Source organism: Perognathus longimembris, chromosome 3 (assembly GCF_023159225.1).
Source record: "Perognathus longimembris pacificus isolate PPM17 chromosome 3, ASM2315922v1, whole genome shotgun sequence".
NCBI lineage: Eukaryota > Metazoa > Chordata > Mammalia > Rodentia > Heteromyidae > Perognathus > Perognathus longimembris.
The window spans coordinates 80,636,068-80,658,562 of NC_063163.1; the positions used below are offsets into that span (position 1 = coordinate 80,636,068).

At 42.5% G+C, this 22,495-nt stretch overlaps 2 protein-coding genes across 9 annotated transcripts in view; one reads left to right on the forward strand and one right to left on the reverse strand.

Annotated features, from left to right (window-relative positions):
- Git2 (GIT ArfGAP 2) overlaps positions 1 to 9,685 on the reverse strand; it is a 51,198-nt gene extending 41,513 nt beyond the window's left edge. For all 8 annotated transcript variants that reach the window (XM_048342808.1, XM_048342804.1, XM_048342809.1 and 5 more), the window contains exons 1-6: positions 9,499 to 9,685; positions 5,087 to 5,220; positions 3,020 to 3,132; positions 2,323 to 2,428; positions 634 to 720; positions 150 to 280 (exon numbers count right to left, since the gene is read on the reverse strand). In XM_048342808.1, the coding sequence (XP_048198765.1) occupies positions 150 to 280; positions 634 to 720; positions 2,323 to 2,428; positions 3,020 to 3,132; positions 5,087 to 5,220; positions 9,499 to 9,550 (623 nt within the window). In that variant the 5' untranslated portion in view covers positions 9,551 to 9,685. The remainder of the gene's footprint in view (positions 1 to 149; positions 281 to 633; positions 721 to 2,322; positions 2,429 to 3,019; positions 3,133 to 5,086; positions 5,221 to 9,498) is intronic.
- A 2,436-nt stretch (positions 9,686 to 12,121) lies between these two features.
- The window catches only part of Ankrd13a (ankyrin repeat domain 13A), a 31,699-nt gene continuing 21,325 nt past the window's right edge, over positions 12,122 to 22,495 (forward strand). The window contains exons 1-3 of the mRNA XM_048342811.1: positions 12,122 to 12,492; positions 18,928 to 19,060; positions 19,838 to 19,962. Coding sequence (XP_048198768.1) covers positions 12,397 to 12,492; positions 18,928 to 19,060; positions 19,838 to 19,962 — 354 coding nt within the window. The 5' untranslated portion in view covers positions 12,122 to 12,396. The remainder of the gene's footprint in view (positions 12,493 to 18,927; positions 19,061 to 19,837; positions 19,963 to 22,495) is intronic.

Consider the following 22,495-nt stretch of genomic DNA (forward strand, 5'->3'; position numbering starts at 1 on the left):
TTAATACATATTTGAAGTGCCTTCCTTTGCAAAACAAAAGAATATAAATCTTTAAAGGGGTTAAATATTAATCATACACAACTTAGTGACTTAGCAATAAATTCTATCCAGCATAAAATAGAGAAGTGATGAGAACATTGGCTTCCTACCTTGCATAATCAACAGGAGTTTTCCCACTAGAATCCTGGGTGCCTGGGTCAGCGCCATATACTGCCAGTAACTCAGCTTGTAAAATCTGTCCGGCTTTTGAGGCGACATGGAGTGGGGTGTTTCCTTTTTCCTAAGGATTATTAAACAAAAGACAAATTAAAATTACATAACCCAGGAGCTGTTAGCTCATGCCTGTAATCCTAGCTCCTCAGGTGGATGAGATCTGAGGATCATGGATCCAAGCTTGCCCAGGCAGGAAAGTCTTCTATGAGCCTCTCATCTCCAACTAGCCAAAACCTTGAAGCAAAGATGTAGTTCAAAGTGGTAGAGCACTAGCCTTGAACAGAAAAGCTCAGAGACAGTGCCCAGGCTCTGATTTCAAGCCCCATAACCGACAAAAATAAATAAATAAATAGCAAATTACATAAACTAAAACACTACTCAGTTTCAATTTAGTATCAGAATCAGTAGATATTTTCTTACGGGATGAAAGAAGTTGGCCTGGGCTCCTAAAGATAACAGTCTCAGACAGGTTTCAAGATTCCCTGTTCTCACGCTTGAATGAAGTTGCTAAAACATACACAGGAAACAAACAAACAAAAAAAGAGTATTTGTTAAAAGCATCAGGAATGATGTACTAGAACAGCTGGCAGCCTATTTTAATATGTTACATTAGTAATACACAATCTTTATTTGGCTCAGTATGATAAATGAACAGCCTTTCTCTCATCAGGTCTTAAATACTAATAAGGGAACTAGAGCTTTGAAACTAGAGCTAAGCTGCTAAAATGTAGGACTCAAGTAAGTGGCACCATTAGAACCTAAGGGAAAAAAATCAGTATTAACAACTACTAGTAACTACTCTTGGCTCTGTAGTCAGATGGATGTGAATTTCAAGCCCTATCCTCTTTTTAAGTTTTATGATCTTGAGAAAGTTCTTTAAGCTGATGAAACCTCAACTCTAAGTAGTGATAACAATCTATCAACAGAGTCATTGTAAGAATTCAATAATAAAGTGCCTACCACTGAGCCCAGTACATATAAAATGCTCAGTGAATTCATATGCTGTTATAATTAGTTGCTTTCATTGTTATTGAGCCTACAGCTTCAAATTCTACACTATGTCAGCTATAGGTCTCTGTCCCATACCCTATCACAAATTCCATACCATCACAAGAAAAGCTCAGGCTTTCAGAAAATGAATCTCCTTCCTTCACATCTACCTGGGATTGGCCAAGATGTAATAACCTTCATTGTAGGAACAAGGAAAACTACTCTAACTACCTACACACAAGTTGGATTTTTTTCTCAAATGTTTTTTGTTTTGGCAAAGAGTTTTCTGAACTGTGACTGCCCAAGCTCTGGGGACATATGTGAAAAGCACTACTTCAAACAAAAAGATGCATTTTTATAGCATCTTTCAAAAACATGCTAAGACCCACATAAAGAATACAATCTGGGTCTGGGGACAAGGCCTAGTGGCAAGAGTGCTTGCCTCATATACATGAAGCCCTAGGTTCAATTCCTCACCATAACATATATATATAAAATGGCCAGAAGTGGCGCTGTGGCTCAAGTGGCAGAGTGCTAGCCTTGAGCAAAAAGAAGCCAGGGACAGTGCTCAGGCCCTGAGTCCAAGGCCCAGGACTGGCCAAAAAAACAAACAAACAAAAAACCCAACCAACCAAACAAACAAACAGAATACAATCTGCTTAGTTTACAAATATAATAAACCATCCAGTAGCCTACTGAGTTGTAGCCTACTTTCTGAAAACTATGTAACCTGAAATTCTGAGGAAGTTAGCCCTCTTCCTTTGCTATTTCTTTCTCTAGTCCTTTTCAGAAACAATCATCCTGTAAACTTTCTAGTCCCTTCTAGAAACAAACATAGCTTCTATTTCCAAATTAAACACAAAATGAAACACAATACAATTTAAAAACCATGTACGAAAAAAGAAAAACAGTTTCTAGACATTTAAGTTTCCTCTTTGTTCTGTATCTCCATCAGGAGGAATGGCTGCCATTTAACTTAAGATTAAAGATGAAACTGATTGCAAAAAAAGTTGGTATTTAGTGTACAGAAATGAGTTTTCATTCTTCTATGTTCCTTTCAAATATGTTTTCAAGTAACAGCATACAGCTTGTTTAGGGGCTGTACCAAGTGTGACCCACCTTACTAAGGTCTTTGGCAGTCACGCTATCGTCATCACGGCAGGGCAAGCGGTGGACAAACGCTAACATCTGATACTTGGCTCTGATGAATTCTGCTTTATTGGGACTGGTTCAAAAACAAAACAACAAAACAAGCTCATTACAGTTCAGATTAGGCATTTCCCATTCTTTGTATTGTAAGGAGAGGAAGTGATCTGCATCCCCCCACCCCCTTGAGAATAAAATGAACAAAGATGCAATAGATTTCAGCAGTGTTGAAGGTCTGAAGCCTGAAAACATACATTAGCCATTATAATGGTGGGGTCTGCAGAATACCTGCTTCTTATAGCATGTTTCTTCTCTGTGTAATTTTCTTGACTCGCTGCAACTTTAGAAGGAAGTGGCAGTTAATTCCATCTTACAGGTGAGGCATCAGACAGAATGGTGTTCCAAACTAGATTTCTGGTCCAACTGCCCCTTCTTTTTAAGTCTGATTATGATTATATTGACAGTCTCAGAGCCCTGGCCCCCAAGTGGTGAGTTCACTAACTTGTCAGGTAGCCATGCAGAAGTGTGAGGGTCCTGCCTGCTTCAGCCCAAACTTCCAGCAGCTGCCCCACCCTGCCTGCCCTTGTGGAGGCTGATCAAAAATAGCTGCACTTTCGGCCCGTCCCATTTGTTGAGAAGAAATAGAAGTATTTATAAACATTCCACTCACTGTACTTTATCCTGTGGATTAGCTTTACGTCTTCCACTCATAATAGAAGCAGGGTCCAGCAAAGAATGCTCCCATATAGAGTTAGCACCATTGTTATACAAGGTCTCAACCATCTAAAACAAAGCAGTTATGAAATGATGATCTTAAATTTTTTCCACAAATATTTTAAGGGAATCAGTGACACAAATGGAGAAGTGGATCCCATTATAAATACTAACATGTTTGGGATACCACTCATATAATTGTTTTCTGATTTTAGAGTGAAAAAGACCTTATGCAGGATTCAGTTCCAACAAGCAGGATAGATAAATCCCTAAATGAGTTCAGTTGTACTGTACACACACAAACACATAAGTACACATATATTAAAAGAAATGTGATTTTGGCACCAGTAACATGTTTCCCAAGCCTGAACAAATACTGTTTTACTCACATACTGTGTTTACTATTCACTTGCGATTCTTTAAATCTATGCATTTTAAAGAACTTTTATTAACAATTACAGTTTGATGTACCAATAGTTTTGTATGCAACTGTTAAAGTAAATATTGAGTATAATGTGCATCTTGAGTACCACTGCTGGCTTGATGTTCCCTTGAAAAAAAAAATTTTTTTTTTTTGGCTAGTTGTAGGGCTTGAACTCAGGAACTGGATGCCACCCCTGAGCTTTTTCACTCAAGGCTACCACTCTACTGCTTGAGTTATATCTCCGCTTTCTGGCTTTTGGGTGGTTAATTGGAGATAATAGTCTCATGGACTTTCCTGCCCAGGCTGGTTTCGAACTACAATCCTTAGGTCTCAGCCTCCTGAGTTGCTAGAAATACAGGCTTGAGCCACCAGCACCTGGCTAATGTGGCTTTTTAAACTGATCTAAGAACAATACATTCCTTCTCACATGAGACTAAGCTATTGGAAGCTTCTAAACAAAATAAACAAACAACATCTCTTAATTTCATTTCAAAGAATGACACTTAAATGACCCCGGTATCTGCTTTTTACATTTACATCAGCGATCCAAACCCAATTGCACTGGCCCCTGGTTCATTAAGGCAAGTTAAAATGTATGCTGCCACAGAAGACAAAGCAAAACACACATTCAACCCCAATTTTCAACAGAATTTGAGGGACCCAACATAGAAGTACAGGTGATGTGACATCATACTCGAAATAAGAGTCCACTCAACAAAGTATTAGGCATACCATCAAAACATGTTAACTTAATTTGGTCTCTGACTAGTTATTAACAGCTTTAAGGAAATTTAAGTCAAGTGTTTCAGAAATTTCATTGGAATTCTGGTCCAACTTACTAGAAAAAAGATTTTTTAAGTATTAGCAGGTAGTCAGGAATAGAACATTAACAAAAAGTTTTTCAGGGTGCTTGTGGCTCATGCTTGTAATCCTAGCTACTCAGGAGGCTAGGATCAAAGGATCATGATTTGAAGCTAGCCCATGTAGGAAAGTCTGTGAAATTCATATCTCCAATTAACCACCAGAAAACTGGAAGTGAAACTGTAGCTCAAAGTGGTAGAGTGCTAGCCTTGAACAAAAAAACTGAGAGACAGTTCAAATCTCAGGACAACATTTTTTTAATTAAAAAAATCTTTATTGAAAAGGTGGTGAGGGCTGGGAATATGGCCTAGTGGCAAGAGCACCTGCCTTATATACATGAAGCCCTGGGTTCAATTCCCCAGCACCACATATATAGAAAACGGCCAGAAATGGCGCTGTGGTTCAAGTGGCAGAGTGCTAGCCTTGAGCAAAAAGAAGCCAGGGACAGTGCTCAGGCCCTGAGTTCAAGCCCCAGGACTGGCAAAAAAAAATAAAAAAAAATAAAAATAAAACTGAACCTTTGGCAAAGATTTGTGTCAGGAGAGAAAAAAGTTCTCAATAAAGATTTCAATACTGGATAACACTTATACTACATGTGGAATTAATGAACAAGTATTTCTATTCAATTATGATGCAAATATTTTGAGACCTAAGAAGTATATGAAGATAAATCTTAGTTGCTAACAAAACAAGCCCTAAAACATAAAATTATAAATTGTGAGAATTCTTATCCTTTACCTGAAGCAGTGTTGGAGGCCATGGTGTGTGTTTAAGGTGTCTTACTTGGGAGATATGACGCCCCAGACTCCGATGGACGCTGCAACACTCGTCACATATAAAAGTTCCCCTATTTACTGATGCCCAGGAAGGATCTGGAAGAGAATGAACCTCAGTGGCAAGGATCCCAGTGGGTTTTTTTTTTCCTTTGGGGGGGCGGGAGAAGGCAAAAGATTGGGTTGGTTGTGTGTGTGTGTGTGTGTGTGTGTGTGTGTGTGTGTGCGTGTGTCCCAGAAAAACAAGGCATTTTGTTTAGTATACTCACTAACATACCAAGTTGGTGATCTTATCTGCTGACACCACCTACCTTGGCTGATTAGGTAAACTGTTAGCTGAAACTAACAGCCCCGAATAAGCAGCTACTCTCTTTCTGGCTTAAGGGTGCAGTGTATAGCCTGATTGTGGACCTACGATCTCAGATGTATGTACTTTCATTCTATGTCAGAGAAGCAAAGTGAGAGAATACAGATGAATCATTCTGGCTTCATCTCCACACAGAGCAAAACAACATAATTTTGATTATCCACATAGTGGTATCTACAGTAAACAGAGAAACAACTGCTGCCCTAACCCACTGCAAAAAATCAACACATCTATCTGCTAACAGAAAGCTGTGAGTAACAGAACTATAAAGCCACTCAGCTGCCATGGTCTGAGGGCAGGGAAATATGGCCCCCTCCACTAGGCAGTGCTCAGTGATTACCACTAACTGTTTTAAGCAAACTACAGAGTTTAAGCTTACAATTGGATCTGAAAGAAAAAGATGTTGCTTCACTGAAGCAGAGATGAAAAACTAAAGGGAGTAACATTTTTGTGTGTGTGTGCATGCACTACTTTTATCCTTTCAAATCCCACAGAATTTCATTAGACTTGCTTTCAAACAAGGAATAATTCACATCAGGTAAGCAGGAGGAATCTGAGCACTTAGGAGCCCAATTATTTACAGACAGGCCTTGAACACTTCATCAAATTCACAATGGGGTGATAGTAGGTGCCACTCAAACTGCCTTGTCTAAGGGTTATATTTTAAAATTCTTCAATTGTCCACAAAAATCTCTAGAATGCATTCACATCATCTTTACCATTTTTTTTAACAGTTTGTTCAAACCCTTTCAAACCATATAATGAAAAGTTATGGGATTTCAATCAGACAATCCTGGGAGCCAGAAAGTGTGGTGGTTAAGCAGCTGGATCTGGAGACAAACAGTCCATGCTTTGAACCCCAACTCTACCACTCAATGCACAGTAATATGAGCCAAGTTACTACTTTTAGTGTATTGCCTGTGTGTTAGCTAGGTATAACACCACATCACAGGGGGATGACAATATAAAGGGCAAGTAAAGGCCTCTCATACATCAATATTCAGTAATGTTAGCTGTTATAGTTTTTCTAAATTATTTCCTAAAAGTCTGCTAAAATTCACGATCATTGGAAAACATTTATGGTTAGAAATACTTAAGACATTGACTATTTCATGTGAACGTTATTATAATGGAAATATTAGTGGAGTTTCCAGATAACTGGAGTTTGTTATAATTGAATAAATTAAAAACAAACAAACATGTAGCCAGGCACTGATGTCTTACATTTGTAATCCTAGCTCCTCATGAGGCTGAGATCTGAAGACTGAGGACCAAAGCCAGTCTTGACAGAAAAGTTGTGATACTCATCTCCAATTAACTCTCAAAAAGCTGGAAGTGGAGCTGTGGCTCAAAAGGTAGAGCACCAGCCATTAGTGGAAAAAAAAAAAGTTAAGGGACAGCCGGTGTTCTAGCCACACACATGCACATACACACACAAACTCAATTAGGAATGTGGCTCCGTTATTTGCCAAGTTTTTGTGAGGACCGTCTCATGTGTGTATGTGTGTGTGTGTGCACGCACATACACACACAAATTTTTAAAATTTGTGCTGAGCATAGTGGTATACAACACTCAGGAGAGTGAGACAAGAGGATCTGGAGTTTGAGCCACTCTGAGCTACATGATGAGACCCTGACTCAAAAAAGGGGGAAAAAAAAAATGTATCAGGTGCTAGTGGCTCACCTGTGTAATCCTAGCTACTCAAGAGGCTAAGATTTCAGGATTTCTGTTCAAAGCCAGAAAGAGCAGAGTAGTACAAAAAACTGTCTCCAATTAACCAACAGAAATACTGGACTGAAGGTGTGGGTCAAGTGGTAAAGCATCAGCCAAGAGCAGAAATGTTCAATGAGAGTACAAGGTCTGAGTTGAAAACCTAGTATTGGCACACTCATGTGTGTCTGCACACACACATACACAAAAAAGTTAGGCGCTTTGCACATAGTATTCTCAGAGAAATAAGTGAGGTTCTCAGTTAATCACTTAAAACAAAAATCAGAATCCACAGGAAGAATATTAACATAGAAAAATCAAAATTGAGAACATATGAATGAGGCTGCATGAAAACCTAGTTTACCTGGATGTTTTATACTGGGCCTATTTAATGTGGTTGTATAGACACCACAAATATATTTCATAAATGTCTGTGCCTTCTCAAATCTTAGAAACTTCTGTATAAGAGTAGGCCCATATGCATTTTCTTGGGGAAAAGACCTCAATATCAGTATGTCAAAGGTAGCTATTTCACTAGGGTGTTGTAGAAAAGGCAGCATAAATTCCTGGCTACTTTCTCAGTTCACAGAGCACTTCAAGGTAGCCTCATTATATTCAAAACAGGAAGGAAGTGACTCAAGTCCCTGCAGATGAGACACTTAAGACAACTAAAATCATACCATGGAAGAAAAACTCTTATGAAAAGCACAAAACACTCCCAAAGTGAAAGATAGCACTTAAGAGTGCCAATGGGGAAGCAAATTTACCTTTGCCCCAGATAATCCCTCCCAATAATCCCTCCTCAAGAAGAAGACCATGCATCCCAAGAGGAAGTCTTACGTTAGACACATGTGAATCAAATGCATCACAGAAAGTTCAACTGGAAACAGGCAAGAAAAGGAAGTGGGACAAAGAAAAAAATTGTTTTCTCTAAACACATCTTTTTCAGAGAAAACCATGGAGTTCATATAAACTTGGTTTATAAAAACACCTCTTTTAAAAACTCCTCCCTATCCTTTAAAGAAAACAGTTACACCACCTGCAGCAACCAAGCCATGAAATAATCATATGGGTTGAGTTATCACAGTACTATTTACAATCAAGTCTTTGCTTCTAAATGACATGGCAAAAAAAAAAAATCAGAACAGCTGCAAAGGCACTGGTGTTCAATGATTTAATTAAGACTGTTTATTGGACATTGGTGTGCCAAGAAAGCCACCTGACATTTAAATTACTTCCAACTCAAATCTAATAGGTCCAAGGACAAAAGAAAAACAAAATAGTTTGTGTAGAGAATTATCACTTTGAGCCTAACTGCTAAAACAGATCTGATCTTTAAATCTAGATATTCTGCCTTGGAAAACTGGCTGTGGCTTTTCGATGCCCCAAACATGTTTACATCACAGTGACTGTGAGTGTTTGGTAAGTTGTAATTAATGTAGCTTAGAATGCAACTCTAGCTTTAAGGCACTGAAAGAAACTCTATAATGTAATATGAAAAAGGACCAAAAACAAACCAAAAAGCCTTAGGTAGCTCCTACGACTAGCTATTGAATCTTCCTAACCACTGAGCATTGTATTCCCAATTATCCCCAACGAAAAAAATGAGGAAATCAAGGCTCGGAGAAGTCACTAATCCAAGGTCATTCAGAAGCAAAATTTAGTGCGAACCTAGGCCCTTCGGATCCACTAAACTTAAGACATGCATTGGCTCCCAAGTGCTGACTGATGACTGACTACAAGACCGCCCCCCCCCCCCGAGGTGGAGCTTCTCCCGTGGAGTGGCTGCCAGGAGTCTGGAGAGGGAAGTCATCACCGGGGGCCGTCTGGCCAGTCTCCAGGAGGGAACCGGGAAAGTCTCGGCTCTGGGATGCCTTTCGGGGAGGAAGGGGTGCGTCCGGTGAGCGGTGACACCTGCAGCCTCTGGGTGCCGCAGCAGGGAGGACACCCACATTTTACTTCTGTAAACTGGCCTTCCTGTGGATTGCCCAAACCCCTTCCTGTCAGGGAGCGGCCCCGACCCCGGCCTCGGTCCCGCCGCCTCCGCGGCCAGCCTGGATCCGAGGGGGCGAGAAGGAAGAGACAAGAGGGACCGGCGGGCGGCGGCCCCCCGCCCGGCCGGCTGACAGGCCCCGGACCGGTCCCGTCCCAAGGCCACCTCGGGGCTCCTCTAACTAGAACCCCGGCCTCGGAGTGCGGGACTCGGCTGCAGGAACCACCCGCCCCGAGGGGGCGGCCCCGGGGATGGGGTCCGGGCCGGGAGAGCGAGAAGGGAGCGGGCCCGGCTGGTGAGACTCACCCGGCCCACTGCAGTCAGCACACACGTCGCTGCTCCGGAGCCGCTTCGACATGGCTCCGGCCTCCACCTGCCGGGACCCAGGGACCCCAGGACAGCGAAGGCGGCTGGGGCTGAGGCGGCGGCAGCGCTTCCGCTCTAACGGGTCGCAGCGGCAGCGCTGGCAGCGGCGCCTCTCCCCTCAGCGCCTCACAAGCCGCAGCGCAACGCGCACGCGCGGGGCGGAGCCCTGCGACTGGCAGGTCATGTGACCGGAAAGGGCACGCTTCCTTATTGCCATCTTGAGTGAGGGCAGGTGCCTGACCCAGCATCGTTGGTCAAGTCTTTTTCGTATTTAGGGAGTCTTCTTTTCTAGAAGAGATTCTCCTGCTCCCAGCTCGGATTCATATTCATACCAGAGGAAACAACTGTACCACAGATTCCCTGAGGCAATCACAAAGACAAATTCATTTATTCCTTTCTCTAATCAACAAATATTTGAGTACCTAGTATATTCTACGCACTGTTCTAGGCACTGGCCAAACAGTGAGCAAAGAGGACGGTATTCCCAGTGCTTATGGGGTTTATATTCTATTGAGGTAGAGCTACCATAGAATAAGTAAAATACTTACTTTCTGGCTAAGGAGAAATGGAGTAAGTTATGAGAAAGTAGTATGCTTGCTCCATGGTAAAGCCTTCAATTAATCGTAGCTCTTATTATTCTCCATATTATCACAATTTCATAATTTCTACTTGGGATTTGAAAATTAGGATAACTAACCTATAATAATTAACTGGATGCTATGAGCAAAACACAACAAAATGCAAGTGGTAGATACGTGGTCCTAACTAGTGAATATTTATTATGTTGCCTTTTGTTTGTTTGCTTTTGCTGGTACTGTGATTTGAACTCAGGGCCTTAAACTTGTAGGAAGAGGCTCTACCATTGGAGCCACACACACAGCCCTATGCATTACATGTAAATACAACTATGGCCTCCATTCAGCAAATATTGGATGCTTCCTGTAGGTCAGCTACTGTTTTGGTTTTAGTTAAGTCTAACAGATATGGCCACTGCCATTGTGGAATTTCAGACTAATGACATAGAAGAGGTGTTGAAGAAACATGGGATGTTGAAGATAAATGATTAAGTTTCACAAGACTTTTGAAAGAATGAGATGTCCTAGAAGAGGCCTCAGCAGTGCTAGAGTTCATCTCTCCAGTGTGCTAAATGTGTAATGTGGACGTAAACATGTAATTTCCACACTTTACACAGTTAGAGCCTCTGGGTGTCATCCAGATGCTCCTGCACCATTTTAGTTCAACAACTCACAAATCTTCTGGGCTTCAATCCACACGTGTGGAAAATGGATTAGAACAGGATTCTTTAACAGCTGTTGCAGTCATCTGAAAAGCTTACTGTGCATAATGCAGAAAAGGCAGGAGGAATGTCTTCAGGATGCATGGAATAATTTTACTCAGCTATGTGGTCTAGTTATAGACAGCTGGACAAAAGCGGAACTTGGTTTTTCATTGAGTCAAAGATGAATTTAAGTTGTGCTGTCAGTGGTCAAAGCTCAAATTAGTCATTTCAGCCATAACCCCAAATCCAACTTTGGCTAGCTTTAAAATGGTACCCATGTTAGCTCTGTGCTGGTGACTCACACCCAGCTACTTAGGAGGCTGAGATCTGAAGATCACAGAGGCCCATCCAGGCAGGAAAGACTGTGAGAATCTTATTTCCAAATAACCAACAAAAAACGAAGTGGTGCCGTAATTCAAATGGCTGAGCGCCAGCCTTGAGTGCAAAGGATAAGGGACCAGTGCCTAGATTCTGAGTTCATGCCCCATGCTGGGCATGCATGCCAACATAACTAACTTTAGAATATAGAACAGTGCTTCTCTGGAAGTGTCTGGAGCCGTGTTTTGAGGCCAGGGCTGCTCAACATCCTACAAAGCATCGGATAACCTGCAAACGAAGCCAGTTGGGGCTAGGAAAATCTGTGAGACTCTTATCTCCACTAAACTACCAAAAGGGCTAGAAGTGGAGCTATGGCTCAAGTGCTAGAGCCCTATCCATGAGCAAGAGGAGCCCAAAAAATTAACAACAGCCTTCAAGGCTGAGAAATACAAATATAGACCTTTTATTATTCAGCTACCTGAAGCCACTTCTCTAAGGTTTAAAGATCCATCCATGAAAATTATTTGGTGTTGCCCACTTCCAAAATGGCTCCTGGCAAATCGTGGAAGGATCTGCACGGGTTCAAAAAGCCGGCCTAGAAGTCAGTAGATGGAATGGTTTGGTCCGGGCCGCTGTTGTCATCCCCCCTCCCCGACTGCTTAGTCAATGGAAGAGGCCCAGTTGTGGAGCGAACCATTTAAGGTTTCTAGAGCAGGGGGGTATCTCCTTTGACGGGTAAAACTGAGTTTTCCATGTTGAGATCTTGAGCCAACGCAGAGACCTGAAGGTCTGCCTTGTGGTGTAACTAGGATTCGTGGTGTTGGATTGGAGATGGGTGGGTCAGGGTGAATCTGTGACCCGTTTCAAGTCCTTCTCCCCCCCACCTGGGTGCGCAGTGGCTCGCTCTCCGTACTTCCCAGTTTGGGGCAGTTCGGGCCGCAGAAGTCGGTTCCGGAGCTGTCAGCGCCGGCGCGAGCGCAGCGCGGCGCGGCGCGGCGCGGGGTGGGGTGGGCGCGGCCGACCCGGTCCCCGACCCGGCCCGCGACCCCAGGCCTTTCGCGCGCCCCGCACCCGCTTGCCAGGCGGCGGGCGGAGTATCGCTCCCCTCGTTCGTCCACTTGCCGAAGTTCTCTGGATCGGCAGCTGCCGGACGGACGGACTGACGGACGGGCAGACGCCGGAGACCCCAGCGGGCTGAGGCTTCTGGGCTGGCCGGCCATCCGGGCCGCGGCCTCGGCGTCATGTCCTCGACCCGAGACGCCTGCGGTCAGTTTCCTCTGCACCTCCTGGTCTGGAACAACGACTACCGGCAGCTGGAGAAGGAGCTGCGGGACCAGGTGAGGTGGGGGCGGAGGGAGTGGGGTCGTTTCCAGGGAATCCCCGTGCCAGGAGATCTTGCTTACCCCTTCGACTTGGCGATTGTGGGACAGCAATTGTAGTAGGACATGTATGGGGTGCTTGCTGTATGCCAGGCCCCGTGCCGAGGGCTTTTTTTTTGGGTGTGTGTGTGGGGGGGGGGGAAATCATCCTTTTAACCTTGCCAAGAACCAGGGGGTAAGTGGTAGAAAGGTAGGTAGGTAGGTCGGGGAGAGGTGTTAGTATTATTCTGTCCGATGGGGAAGGAGACTGTGGCTCCCTGAGGTTAGTTGCGGCCGCTCAGTCCATTAATACTAAGTCAGCATTTTATCTCAGGTCGACTAGCTGCAGAATGCAGTCTTAACTGCCTCAAAGACTTAAGAACAACACACATCTTACTCGAGCTTGGTTTTTGTTTTTGTTATTTTTTTTTTTTTACTTTTTCTGCTTTTTGTTTGTTTGTTTGTTTTTAAGACCAGGTTCTAACTTGCCCTGTGACCTTGGGCATGGCAGTTTTATTCTGGGGCCTATATTAACGGACTTTAGAATGAGGAAGTTGGTGTTGATGTATGCAAACTCAGTATTGGACTATATTATTGATGAGTCCATGCGTGGAGGTGGGGGGGGGGCTTAGGAATAAGCATTTAACAAGCTTTCAGGGAGGCTGATACATGGGAAAGTTTGAGAATTACTGATGCCCAGGCTCCTTTAAAATTCCTTCCTGTTCTAACATGTTTTCATTCTTTATCTTTTATTTATTGCCATCTTTCTAAAGCAGTGGTTTTCAGTTGGAGGTGATTTTGGCACTGAGACAGAGAAGGGGAGGGAGAGAACATACACAGCACCCCCCCCACACACACACACCCGAACATTTGGTAATGCATGGAGACATTTTTGGTGGTACCTGAGGAGTGCTACTGTACTGATACCTTAGTTGAGTCAAGGCCAGGGATGCTGCTGATCTGCCCGGAATGCACAAGGCAGCCACCCAGAGCAGAGAATTATCTGATTCAGAATGTCATAGTACATTGGAGAAACCTTGTTTTAAAGGCCAGCAATTCCAGTAGGTATTGGTGCCCTCTAGTTACAAACTAACAAATTCAGGAAATAGGATAAGGATTTGTAGCCATTCCTGAGATTAAGCATAATTCTTATCTTTAGATTCATTCGTTTATCCAGTGTGTTAAAGACCTGCTTTTGAATGGCTTCAAATTGACCCTGTAATAATTACCAAGAACTTTTAGATGAGAGTCTTGATTCTCTTCAGGTTGGTAAAAATTGTGAAGGTCAGTGTCACCCTGTTTGACCCATTATTGCTAAGTGTGTGCTTGCAGCCTGCCATGTTTATTTAAAGTTGGTTAAGCATCGGCTGAATGTCAAAAAGTCACTTTTTCATTTAAAAAGTTCCACACTGGGCAATGGAGCTACATGCCTATGATCCAGGCTACTCAGGAGGCTGGTGGAGGAAGACCTACCTCAGAGGCTAACTTGGACAATTTGGCAAGACTCTGTCTCAGAAAAAGAAAAAAATAGCAGAGCAAGGTTTTATAAGAGTTGTTGTTATGGGGCTGGGGATATAGCCTAGTGGCAAGAGTGCCTGCCTCATATACACGAGGCCCTAGGTTCGATTCCCCAGCACCACATATACAGAAAACGGCCAGAAGCGGCGCTGTGGCTCAAGTGGCAGAGTGCTAGCCTTGAGCGGGAAGAAGCCAGGGACAGTGCTCAGGCCCTGAGTCCAAGGCCCAGGACTGGCCAAAAAAAAAAAAAAAAAAAAGAGTTGTTGTTATTAATTAGATGACACAGTAACTATTTAAGAGTTAAGGAGATATGACACATGCCCCAAGACAAATGACTCACCACTAGGTATCCCTACATACCTGGTGATTTAATGTGCATTCTATTACTAGACATGGCCCAGGGGCAGTCTCCAACATTTTACTCTTAAATCTATGTCTCTCCATTTCTACCCTGGTGCATACCTATAATCTCAGCTTCATTTGATACTGACACAGGAGAATCACAAGTTTGAGGCCAGCCTAGCAACTTGAAAGGAGCATTAGGTGTAGCTTAGTGGTAGAACACATTGACTAGCAATACAAGGGGAAAGGAAACAACAACGAAAAAACTCCCCAACAGTTCTGGATTTTAGGGGACAGAATTTTGTATCTGTACTTTTCATCATTATAGCTGCCCTGCTTGTTCAATGTTGAAAGTACAAAGAAGAAAAAAAACCACAGAATTAAAGTCCTAATTAATAAAAAAAAATGTTTCACTATCACTAAACCACACTTTTTTTTTTTCCTGGTACCGTTACTGGAGCTTGAACTCAAGGCCTGTTACTAGCACTTAAGCCAAACCACACCCTTTCAATGCTGATTGCTGAAAACAGCAGGCTTTTTACTCATTGGAAGTGAAGCTAAGAGCTAAGTGTTCACTAAAACAAGGACAAAGTTTTGGTTTATAATCAAAAGTATGACATAATAACCTTTCTTCCTGCAAAATATGATAAAAGTAACTACTGAGTTGGGCACCAGTGGCTTATGCCTGTAATCCTAGCTACTCAGGAGGCTGAGATCTGAGGATAACAGTTCAAAGCCAGCCCAGGCAGGAAAGTCCATGAGACTCTTTATCTCCAATTAACCACCAAAAACCCGAAGTGGTGCTGTGGCTCAACATGGTAGAGCACTAGCCTTGAGGTGAAGAGCTCAGAGACAGTGCCCATACCCAGAGTTCAAGCCCCAAGCCCCACCAAAAAAAAAAAAAAAGTAACACTGAAAGTTCTCTATACTTTTGTTCTTGGTGTGCCAGTCCTGGGGCTTGAACTCAGGGCCTGGGCACTGTCCCTGAGCTTTTTTTGCTCAAGGCTGGTGCTCTACCACTTGAGTCACAGCTTAATTTCTGGCTTTTTTTGGTGGTTAATTGGAAATAAGAATCTCATAGACTTTACTACCTGAGCTGGCTTCAAACTGCGATCTTCAGATCTCAGCCTCCTAAGTCACCAAGAGTACAAGTGTGAGCCACTATCCACTGCCTCTTTAAGGACATTTGTATTGAAATTTGGGAATTAAAATCTTTAAGTTGAGTTTCCTGGAGTAAACTTTATGTTCTTATGCCCTTATCTGTCAGAGGTTGAGGAAGACTGTTCATACTTGCTAGTTTTTTGTTGTTTGTTTTGTTTGGTTGGCTTTGGTTTTTCCTCTAGTTCTGGGAATAGAATTCAGGACACTCTCTACTGCTAGATCTCCCAGTCCTTTTTTTGCTTTGACTTTGTTTTCTTTTTCAGCTAGAGTCTTTTGATTTGGCCTGGGCTGGCTTCAGGCTGTGACCCTCCTACCTCCATCTTTTGAGTTGCTGGGTTTATAAGTGTATGCCACCATGCCTGGCTAGGCGGTTTCATGGATGTTGTTACCAGTTATTATTGTGGGTTATCTCAGAGTCTAGCTGTTGTTTCTAGGGAGGAGTTACTGACATATGCATCTTGACTGGAGAAGCTTGAGTGTCATAATCCCTAATCCAGCTTCAATCTTAAATTTTAGCCATTGAAGTGGCTCATACAGGCAGTTACACAGGGCCTTCATGATTGGTTGAATGCTGTGCTGTCATCACATAGTAATTCTTAACTATTTTTAAATAAGTTTTGTATTTTTGTTTTGTACTATGTCCTATGAATTATGTACCCTGTTTAGGGTCAAGAAGTTAGTCACTGATAGCAGCAAAATATCATTAAACCACATTAAACTATGTGTCAAGAAGTATTTGATTGCCTGTTTATCTAGATCTTCTGTTACCAAACAGCCTCCTTCCTCTGTGACCTGGAAGTTTAATGACCAGCACTAATTTAGCTGATTGAGTTGTAGGTCTGGGTTTGTGGAATTAGCCTTGTGGAATTGTTCATCACCTGTAAAGATGGGGAGAGTGACACTGGGAGCTGACTGTTGTGGTGCTGGGCTGCAGTATTGTTGTCAGTGGTGATGGTGGTGGTGTAGGTGTATGTAGTTATAGATTTATTTTGCACATCAGCCTTCTTGGCTAGGCTCCCGTGAGTCCCATTTTAGAGATAGGAAGAGAGGCTTAGTTACATACCTCAGTGTCAGAGTCAGAATTTAAACCTAGGAAGTTGGACTCTTTCCAAATCCTTCTTTTTTTTTTTTTTTTGGTGCCAGTCCAGGTCTGAACCTTTACCACAGCTCTACTTCTGGCTTTTTGGTGGTTAATTGGAGTTAAGAGTCTCATGACCCTTCCTCCCTGGTCTGGCTCTGAACCACAATCCTCAGATCTCTTCTTCCTGAGTAGATAGGATTATAGTTTGGAGCCACTGGCCCCCAGCATTGAGATCAATTCTTGTTATCTAGTGTTGGCTAGCCTTTATTTGAGGTCCTCCTACCTCAGCCTCCTGAGTGTTGGAATTCTAGGTGGGTACCATCATGCCAGACTTGAATAGTTTCACATTTATATTCCTTTAATACATTCATTATCAGGATAATACTGGGCTCATACAGTAAACTGGAAAATTTCCCTTTCCTTTCTTCATTTAGATTGAATTTGAAGACTTAGATTATACGATAGAGATATAGGAAGATAATGAGTCTGATCATTATTTCTTTCCTGCTTTGTCCATAGCTCCTACGTTTATAACCCTGTTTTTAGGAAAATGGTTATTTCAAGCAATTAGGAAATAAAATACTTAAGCCCTGCCTTTTTCTTCAGTGTGGTGGACAAGTCATTCTCTTGGGAAGAGGTGCTGTGGCCCACATGTCAGGAAACTGTTGTTACAGTAGCTTCCCCTTTTCCATATAACACTTTGTGAGATCTCAGTTATCTGTGGCCAGCCACAGTCTGAAAATGAAAATTTAAAATTCCAGAAATAAATAGTGCTGCTTTTAATTGCATGCTGTTCTGAGTAGCATGTTGGAATCTCCTATCACCCTGTTCCATCCTGTCTGAGGTGTGATTTGTCCCTTTGTAGGGCAAATCCACACTTCATCAGCTATCTGCCTCTTAGTCACTGAGTAGCCCCTTTCAGTATCAGATTCACTGTTGTGGTAGCTCCGTATCTGTGTTAAAGTGGCCCTGATTTTCCTCCACAAGGGCCCCAAAGCACACAAGGATAATGATACTGGCTTCTCAGGATGTGCCAGAGAGATGCTGAAAACCACTTCCTTCAAGTGCCAAGGGGAAATTGTTCATTTATTCCATGCATACATGTCATGTACACATAGAAGCCAATAATAGGCTCTGTTTGAGGCATCTACTGGGACTTTTGAAACATTATCTCCTCCCCCCCCCAGGGGGCTTACTGTATTTCAGCACCTGGGAGAGCACTAAGACCTGGGACTGGCCCAGAAATCCTGGTACTCAGCTAGCAGCGCTTTAAACCACTTTTCCTATTCCTGGAGTTCTTCTCTTTCCTGCACAATAGCATGATATAATTTTAGTAAAACAGTGAAGTTGAATAGCTGTTTACCCACAGTCCCACTTCTCTTCTTAAGTGGCATGTTGTATGATTCTTTGGAGACTTTAGTGAGTGCCCTGGGGCATCTAGCCTTCTCAAACAAGAAAAAGCACATTCCCTAAGAAGTGCTGTGACACTTAAAAATGGTTTAAGACTGCCAAAACTGCCGTGGAGCAGTTCTTAGTGTCCTTGGAAGAACTTCCAGCAGGTAGTGCTGTCATTGAGACTCACCAGAGAGCTTGCAGCTTGCCTCTTAGCCCCAACATGACATTGAAAGGAGGACTGAAAAGCAGAATAAGGATGAAGAGTTAAAGGCCAGATGCATATGTCTAGCACAGGGAAGATGTCCACGATGGATGGAAGTGACGTGTCATCTGCAGATATGCCCGGTGGATCACACAGCATACCCACAGTCAGAGGGACCCACAGATTCCCCTAGAGGTCATGCACTGCTTCAGGGTACTTGGAACTCAGTACACACTCATGAGAGATGATTTTGGTGTGGATACATCTACAGGATGTAATTTTATTCTGACATGGATTATATTCTGTGCTTTGAGTTTTGAGTGTGTCCCACACTTCAGTGCTCTGTGTTGTAGCTGACCTGTACTTCATGAAAGCCTTGAACCTTTTTTAGACTTAGTTTGAGTGCTGACAAGAGATTTAGATTGTGGTAGATGATGTAAGGCTAAGAGTAATGTTTAGTTATTAGGCTTTTATGCAAAGAGGAACTCATCGCTTAACAACAGTTTTAAAAAGAGACTCAGTAACTATCATCTTTATTTATAGTCCCCAAATTCATATTTCAATGTGCCTAGACTTTAAAATAAAACATATATTGCTGTAATTAGTGTGTAAATACCGTTTTCTCCTCTTTGTACTTAATACAGGTCTCAAGCATGTTGTCATATTCTTATGTGATGTATCTAGGTGTATGAAGTGCTGGTGTTTTATTTCACAGAATGTGGAGGCTCTGGATCCTCGGGGCCGAACATTATTGCACCTTGCAGTTTCTTTGGGACATCTGGAGTCTGCTCGGGTCTTGCTCCGACATAAAGCAGATGTGACCAAAGAAAATGGCCAGGGATGGACAGGTAAGTATGCTTCGAAAATAACTTCCAAGTCCTTCATTTCACTTCCCCTTTTTGAAAAAGGACTAGTTTTAATCATGATTTTCTTCCAAATCAGTTGAACCTTTTTCTAGGGACAGGGTCAGGGGCAAGGTGATGAGAACCAGGCTGCTGGCTGGCAGGGCTGGCAGATCTATAGCACAGTGGCCTAAACCCCTGGTAAAGGGTGATGCCTCTTCTAGAAAGCTATCATGTAAACACTTCCCATCATACGTGAACATGGAGGTCGGTTTTTCCCTGCAAATATGGTCAGATCTCTGTTGAGTCCATCAGGGTAGGGAAAAAAAAAAAAGCAATTATTGTTAGAAACAGACTCTTCTGAGTCTGTGAAATCTTGGCGTTTCATCATTTTTCAAGATGAGCAAGGGAAGTGAGTGCAATTTTACCTACCTATCTCCATGTAATCTCAGTGTGTGCACACCACAAGAGTCTACTGTCTGAAACCCCATCAGGGCTTCAGAAGCAGCAGTGGAAGGGAGCTGGGATCTGGAGACTGTGGTGCTATGGGTGCTGTTTGCTTTTATGCAACTGTGAGCTAGCAATCAGAAGTTGGGGTTATGCATAACCTAGTAAAGCTCCAGCTGCAGCCTTTGTCCCTCTTTGATGCAAATATTTGTCTTTGATCTATACAGATAACTTTTCAGACTGGCTTTGGAATTGATCAGAAAGTATCAGAAGACTTGGAATTGATCAGCATGTCTGAGAAGACTTGGCCATTAACGTCACCCTTTTATTTTCCAGTCTTACATGAGGCTGTGAGCACTGGGGATCCTGAGATGGTATACACAGTTCTTCAACATCGAGACTATCATAACACATCCATGGCCCTTGAAGGAGTTCCTGAGCTGCTACATAAAATTCTTGAGGTAGCCAGAAACCTGGGCTTGAACTAAATGCTGCTATCATAGCTGGAGACACAGTTTGACATCCTTATTTACCTTCCTTGAAAGTTTCATGAACAGTGCATATGGTATTTTGATGGTCACTCAGCACCAGTCCTGCCAGCTCACCTTGTCAATTATGTTTCAGGGTCACTAGGCTTGCCATTTTAAGTGCTACTTACAATGATCATTTAACTGTTTGTCCAGGCACTTATTTTCTTAAAAGCAGCACCTAGTGTAGAGGTTTACCTTGAAAAAATGGTGGTGAGCATAGTGCCAGTACAGGCATTTTGGGAGCCTGCTGGGACTCCAGGGTCTATGTGTGACTTCTCCTTGCCCTTCTCCTTATCACTTCTAGTCATTAATATTTTGTGACTTCTAGCCCATTTCCTTAATTTATTTATACTTAAAACTTTGGAGAAGTTTGTCTGTCTTGAAAAGTAAAATAGAGGAGCTCTGTGACTCCCAGAGACCTTTCATGGATGGTTTAGAAGGATGGCTGCTTCCTTGGGATAATCTTTTTCACTTGAAAGAACCATCTTATCACGTGTAACATTCCCAGGGTAGTTGGAGACAAGAAAGCAGCAGTGATTCAGTTTTCAGTGTTCTTTATTCTCTTCTTATGTACAAAAGTGAGTTCCTCCCCAATATGTCCTAAGATATCTACTGGTTAAAAAAGCTGTACTACTTTAGTTAAAGCACATGTCTTTAGAAAAATGAATAGCCCTGGCAAGAAGAGTAACAACTTCATTATGAGATGATCATTGTGTGTTAATTGAGCATTCATTTTTTATTTTTTTGCCAGTCCTGGGGCTTGAACTCAGAGCCTAAGCACTGTCCCTGGCTTTTTGTTGTTGTTGTTGTTCAAGGCTAACACTCTACTATGTGAGCCACAGAGCCACTTCTGGCTTTTTCTGTTTTTGTGGTGCTGAGGAATCGAACCCAGGGCTTCACGTATACAAGGCAAGCACTCTACCACTAAGCCATATTCCCAGCCCCTAATTGAGCATTCTTTAAAATTTTTTCTAAGCTATAACTGGATATTCCTTTACCAGGTGGTAGAATGAAATTTCCCATAGAATATGAAAGAGTTCATGCACTGTTTTCAAAACAAATATATGTTTAGGGGTATGCAAAGGTCACATGAACTTATTGTCTTCTAATCTAGCTTACTGTAGGAGAAACTAAAACATCCATTTGACAGAACAGCAAGTAACTTGTTTAACATGGGGTCATAATTCATTTAAACAATACAGTGAAAAGATTTTCTTTTTTACCTGTATTGATCTATAGGAGTAGGCTACATTGATTTGCGCTCTGAAGCTTTGGACAGCCATTAAATGACTTGTATGTTTAGTGGCACCAAAGGCTATTGTTGACATGGTGTTTTTTGGCAAAATCTCCTTATAAAGTATGCTAACCTTTCTAATCAGCTACCTCTAGCTGGTTTAGCTCTCGGTAGATTCCTGGCCCTCCTTCCCAGTGCTTCTGTAAAAACAACCCCAAAAGGAACAAAACCAAAACAAAACACCTGGAAGCTGGGTACAGGTACTCACACTTACAATCCTAACTAGTCAAGAGGTTGAAATCTGAGAATCACAGTTCAAAGCCAGGTCACTCAGGAAAGTCCATGAGACTTTTATCTTCAGTTAACCACCAGAAAACCAGAAGTGACGCTGTAGCTCAAAGTGGTAGAATGCTAGCCTGGAGCAAAAGAACTCAGGGACAGCACCCAGGCCCTGAGTTCAAGCCGCTGGATTTCACAAGTAGCTCTTCAAGACCTTTCTAAGAATATTAATGATATGTAAGAAAATAATCCTAAAGAAGACTGCTTTGATAGTATAAAACTGCAGAAAGCCAAATTCTGAAAGTTTAGAGACTACAGTGAGGGGCTGGGAATATGGCCTAGTGGTAGAGTGCCTCGTATACGGGAAGCCCTGAGTTCGATTCCTCAGCACTACATACATAGAAAAAGCCAGAGGTGGTGCTGTGGCTCAAGTGGTAGAGTGCTAGCCTTGAGCAAAAAGAAGCCAGGGACAGTGCTCAGTCTCTGAGTTCAGCCCCTAGGACTGGCAAACAAAACAAAACAAAACAGAAACTAGGGCAAAATCTTTGAAGGTAACCAGAGAGAAAATCTACTTCCTAAGGAAGTGCTGTGTAGCAGCCTTCTTTACTGGGTTCTCAAAGCCATCCCCTAAATCTTAAGTACTCTCCAGTCAAGTTCCCTATAGTGCTGACGGAACTGAGTTCCTTCTCTTGCTTGAGGCTAGACCATGGTCCACAGCATAGGTGGTACTGAAGCTCATCTTCCTGTTACTGTTAGGAAACTGACTGAACCCCCAAAATAAGGTTTGACTTTTATTCCCTCCAACCTTGTCACTTTCTGTTAACTTTCTTCACTGCCTATATATATTTGATATCAAAGTAAAACAAATAGCCTTAATATAATTTTTCATTTCAGTGGGTTTGTACTGATTTTTCTTCTTTGTTCTTTAATTTTTTCCCTCTAAAACTACAT